The 5,253-nt window shown below is 41.2% G+C and overlaps 1 protein-coding gene across 4 annotated transcripts in view; it reads right to left on the bottom strand.

The window, feature by feature from the left end:
- Positions 1–679: 679 nt before the first annotated feature.
- The window catches only part of RUFY3 (RUN and FYVE domain containing 3), a 78,441-nt gene continuing 73,867 nt past the window's right edge, over positions 680–5,253 (bottom strand). For all 4 annotated transcript variants that reach the window (XM_019534264.1, XM_019534266.1, XM_019534268.1 and 1 more), the window contains one exon: positions 680–3,462. In XM_019534264.1, the coding sequence (XP_019389809.1) occupies positions 3,298–3,462 (165 nt within the window). In that variant the 3' untranslated portion in view covers positions 680–3,297. The remainder of the gene's footprint in view (positions 3,463–5,253) is intronic.

Raw genomic sequence — 5,253 nt, 5'->3', positions numbered from 1 at the left:
TATCCTAGAGGCATGACAGACTGTCAAGCTCCTTCCAGTAAGTCGCTGATGAAGATTTGGCAAAAGTCCATTGCCGCTTGTGGCTACAAGGTCAGTAAAGAGAAAGTAGAGACAGCCAAGGATTTGGCAATGACAAACCTGAAAATATTTTCATCAGAGTTCTTCACAATGCCTTCAGCAGTCACCAATGGCAACTGTTAAGCTATAGCATGGATGAACCTTTTTCCAGGTTCCATGCTGTATGGATGAGAACAGATGCTGAAATTGTTAAAATATCATGGGGGGCTGTGAAGTCAGCCATACACAAACATACAAGCAGGCAGAAAATAAGGGAGGGTGGCACCTTACAGACTACCTTGGTTCAGACACAAACTTTTGCAGATAATAACCTACTTAGCTATATGTTTAGTCAGATGCTAAGTAGGTTATTGTCTGCATCTCTCTGAACCAGTTTATCTTGAAGGTGCTGCCCCTCCCCTACCTTCTGCCCAACTTCAGACTAACTATACTAACAGCCTTGAGGATAAGCTGGTGGTGACACTACATAGACAAGGAGCTGAACTGATGAACAGAATACTCAGTCATGTACAAGTCTTCTGTTAATGATAAAAGTTAGCTTGCTTTTTTGTTCAAAGTAGGAACAAGTGCAGAACAGAAATAAACACAGGTGGTAGAAAGATGCTTTTAAACAGTTTATTTTGTGCCAGAAAACCTCCTCTCTCACTCAGGTTTCAAGGAATGAACCCAAAAGCTACACTTTCAAGCCAGACCTGAACAAACATGCTTGGATAATTTACCTTGTATAGCATCATAAATTAAAATAGTCAGTATTTAAAGTGGAGACAATCAAGTCAAATACCAGAAGTCACAGAAGAGGCAACTGCTACTGCCATAACAAATTTACATTGTAATCTACCTTTTTAATGTTTTCCTTGCAAGAATTTAAGCTTCAAACAAAATATGTAAACAACTGGTAATAGCTGTAGGCTGAAATAAACTCCTTTAAAAAAAAAAAAAAAAACAACCAATAAAAGATTTTGCATAAATAATTTGCTTATTTAATAAAATGATCTGATCCTGCTTTTAGTATTAAGACATTAGTTGCAACATAAAATGTAATAAGTGTAGCAGCATATTTTCTTTTTTGTGACTGTAAAGGAGGCATAATCAATCTACTACCATCTTAGAGCTAATTACAAGGGAAATGTGGACATGTCAGCATTAAGAATGATGGTGTTTCCAGTTTAATACCCAAAGGCTGTTAGCATTGTTTACATTTCAATTTATTTTCCAAGTGACCCTGCCAGAAAAGCAAAATTAACTTAATTCAAATATCAGGTTTCAGTCCTGGAACCCGGTACAGTGCATCATTGATTAATTTACCCACCCAGAAGCAATCTTATCTTCAGGATAAAGATTCATTAGTTTAGCATCGTTTCCATTTACCCGACTCCACATGGATGACGAAGTACAAGAACTATCTGCCTGGGAAAGAGGTTAAAATCTGAAAGCTGCATTTTCCCCACTTTGATCCTAGGAGGTAAAATAGCTTTGGATTTGGAGTCTTTCACAACTTGTATCCCATTCTAAGTGAATGTGGTCAACTGCAGGGAAATGCATCTATTCTAACTACTAATCTAATGGGGATAACTACTATCCCTAATGGGTAAAGTATCAGAATAAGGGAAACCATGTCAAGTTCATCTTCTGATCTGTTCCATACCCAAATACCTGTGGTTAGAGCTCCTTTCAAAAAAGCCCATCTAACTCCTTTTATTCATCCTGTGGAGTCAAAGCAGAGTACATACTGAGAAATAGCATCACCACTCCAAGCAAGTATGCTGAACTCTGATCTACACATTGTGCTGTTTTTAAGTTTAAATTCTAACCAATATAATTTCTAAATAATCCCCTTTAAGGAAAAAAATTTTTCCTAAAAATACAGTTTTGTACAAAAATGCAAACACCCACATATATAAATATACATATATCAGTCTTTACAGGTTACAGTACATTCTGCAGTCTCAAATGCTTAACTTAAGCTTCCAGTAAAAAGTACATCAAATAAAAACTATGACAGTCTGACTATATTCCCACAGATGGCTGTAGATTTTAGAAGGCAGCTGCCCCTTTTTGGAATAGTCACTTTAAAGGCTTCTACATCTTACCTGATATTCTGATGCAGCAGGAGCTGTAAAATGTACTGAACATGAGTTTCAAATTAGCATTTCTGAGCTACCGGCTAGTAACCACCACCTTGTGGTCAGGCTTTACTCTGACAGCCTCTTAGTAAAACAGGTTATTATTGCTTCAGTAATCAGATATAATTATTAACCAAAAAACAGTTTAAAAGTTAACTGCTGTATGGTGGGACAGAATGCATAGTCCTGGCCCTAAACATTTGGTTTAAATAATGGAGTAGTATTATGCACTTGCATATTTAGAAATCAAGTTACTCTAATTATCCGATCAAGACAGAACACAGATTTACCATCTCTAGTATGGTCACAACTTCCAAAATCTTGTGCTTTTAGTCTACATCACAGTGACAGCCTCCACTAGAAAGTTCAGTTATTTTCTTTTAAACCCTGTATTTAAAATACAAGTGGAACATTTTTCTGTGAAGACTTAAACATTCTGTGCTGGACAAAAAGGTTGTCATTCAATTCTCATATCATATACAGGCCTCCAAAAGATGACAAAAGAAAGATCCCTTGAGAACTTTCCTCTTGGAACTTTTGAAGTTACTCCACACAGCCCAACATAAGTGGCCACTGGGGGATTTAACTCAAGAAATGACTGGGCCAAAATACATTTTTAATTCCCACTTCTGTAGTGCATTTTTTGCCTGGCTGAAGTATCAGTTTAGCAGAACTGCTAATGGCAGAAGGGAAAAAGGAACAGGTATTTCAAGCAAAATCACCATTGTATGTTCAGTTATGTTTCATTCTGCCTTCCTTGAGGAAGTGACCCTTATTGATTTGAAGACTTGCATTTTTACTTCTTCTGGCAATTACTTTGTTACATAAGTTAAAGCTACTCTGACATGAGACTCCAAATGGCTCTCAACCCCCGCCACAAGCTCATCCTGAAAACTAGCATACTTTCCATAAGGAGGGCTCAGACCAGTTATTTAAATGTTTACAGTTCTGAGAAAGACTGTAAGTATGATAAAAGTACTTCCTTTTTCTGACCACACAAGCACAGAAAATGATTCTTCTCGAAAAACTCCTATTACAGCTCCAGAGCTGAGCAAAAGTTACAACAGTTATGGCTCTAACATGCTCTATTTGTGCATCACTGTCCATGTCCTGCATCCTCAGATGGGCTTGTTGAATATTGTTGTATCAACATCTTGTGACACGGGTTGCACACACGCTCAGGGTTGATGCTAGATGGAAGGGGCAGTTCATTTGCTGAACAGGCCTCACAGAAGATCCCACCACAGTTCTTGCAAACATTCTGAAAAAGAATAAAGGAGGGAGAAAAAACCCCTTCTGTTAGTGAGATGACAGCCACCTAGGCACAAAGACCGTGTGGAGCATCCATTGGTGCCTCCCTACTGTGCACATGGCCAACACAGTCTCTCTCTCTATATATATATGTAGGTTGGGACAGAAGGTTCCATATTCCTCTCATGCAGATACCAGCCATTGTGAACCCCCAACTTGTCAGCAACAAAAGGGTAATTCCTTTCCCAAGGATGAGAGGGGTTCTTTGGCATCTTTCCTAGTTTCCAGACTAAAAACAAACAAAAGATGCTTAAAAAAAAAAAAAAAAAAAAAAAGTCAAACCAAGGCTTTTCATAACTGCCAGAGCGAGCATCCTGAACTGCGTACAAAAGCAGCTTGTTCTCTTTCATTCTCATACTGTTTTGCTCACTTTGAACTGGAGATTGTTTTGCAAGTCTGTCAGATAAGTAAGGCAAGACTTCTAGTAAAATAATTTAAAATACTAATTCTTGAACATTCAAATGTTAGTAAATACAAGCTAATAAAAACCTGCAGCTACATGCAAACCCCTGAAATCTTTTGACATACAAAAAACGTTAGGGGTGTGCGAAGCAGGCCCTATTCGATTTGGATCTGGCTCAAATCAGGGACAGTGATTCAATTAATTGATTCAGATCACTGTCCCAGATTCAGTACGGCTGAATCTGAATCCGAAGATTGGATGCTGATTTGGAGAAAAACACAGCTTTAAAAGGTTTTTCTACATACCTTAAGGTAGCAGGCTCAGCTTGTGAACGCTGTGATGGTGGGGCACATGGAGCGTCCCACAGGAGTGTGCTTGTGGGGGGTGCTCGGTGGTGAACCTGGAAGTGGACCGGAACTACTTCCTGTTTACTTCCAGGTCTGCCGCAGAGCATCCAGGGGAACCCCCCTGCGTCTCCTTGGCTCGGCGATTGGCCATGGAGGGACCCCAGGTGTCCCCATGCCCAACACAGGAGGCACCAGTCACTGAGCTGGGGGGAAGGGGGGGCCCCCCAGTACGCTGCCCAGCAGACCCAAAAGTGCTTCTGGTACACTTCTGGGTCTGCTGTTGAGCACACTGGGAAACCCCCCGTGCTTCTGTGGGACGCTCCATGTGCCCCAGCATTGCAGCACTCACAAGCCGCCTGCTACCTAGAGGCATGTAGGAAAAAAACATTTAAAGCCGTCTTTGTCTGAATCTTTCCAAATCGATTTGAAGGGTTCCAATCCGATTCGGAGAGATTAAAGGGTCTCCTGATTTCATAGACATTTGGGCTGGAAGGGACCCCAGAGGATCATTGAGTCCAGCCCCCTGCCCCAGGGGCAGGAAGTCAGCAGGGATCATAGGATCCCAGCAAGATAAACATTCAAATGTCTTGAAGGCGTTCAAAGTGGGTGCTTGAACCGCCTCAGGCAGCAGTCTGTTCCAAACTTTGGGCGCTCAGACAGTGAAGAAGTTCTTCGTTCTGTCCAGCCTGAATCAGTCGCAATGGAGTTTGCGACCGTTTGATCTTGTCATCCCTTGGGGTGCTCTGCTGAACAGATGTTTCCCCAGATCCTGGTGAACACCCCTGATAAACTTATAGGTGGCTACCAGATCACCCGAGCCTGTGCTTTTCCAGGCTGAATAGCTCCATTACTTTCAGCCTGTCATCATAAGGTCCGTTTTCCTGACCTCTGATCATGCGCGTGGCTCTCTTCTGGACTCTCTCAAGCTTCTCCACATCCTTTTTGAATTGTGGAGCCCAAAACTGGACGCAGTACTCCAGCTGCGGCTTCA

This window comes from Crocodylus porosus, unplaced genomic scaffold, assembly GCF_001723895.1.
Source record: "Crocodylus porosus isolate Cpor-Errol unplaced genomic scaffold, CroPor_comp1, whole genome shotgun sequence".
NCBI lineage: Eukaryota > Metazoa > Chordata > Crocodylia > Crocodylidae > Crocodylus > Crocodylus porosus.
The sequence above is the reverse complement of the archived record's forward strand: the minus strand, read 5'-3'. Positions and strand labels throughout refer to the sequence as shown.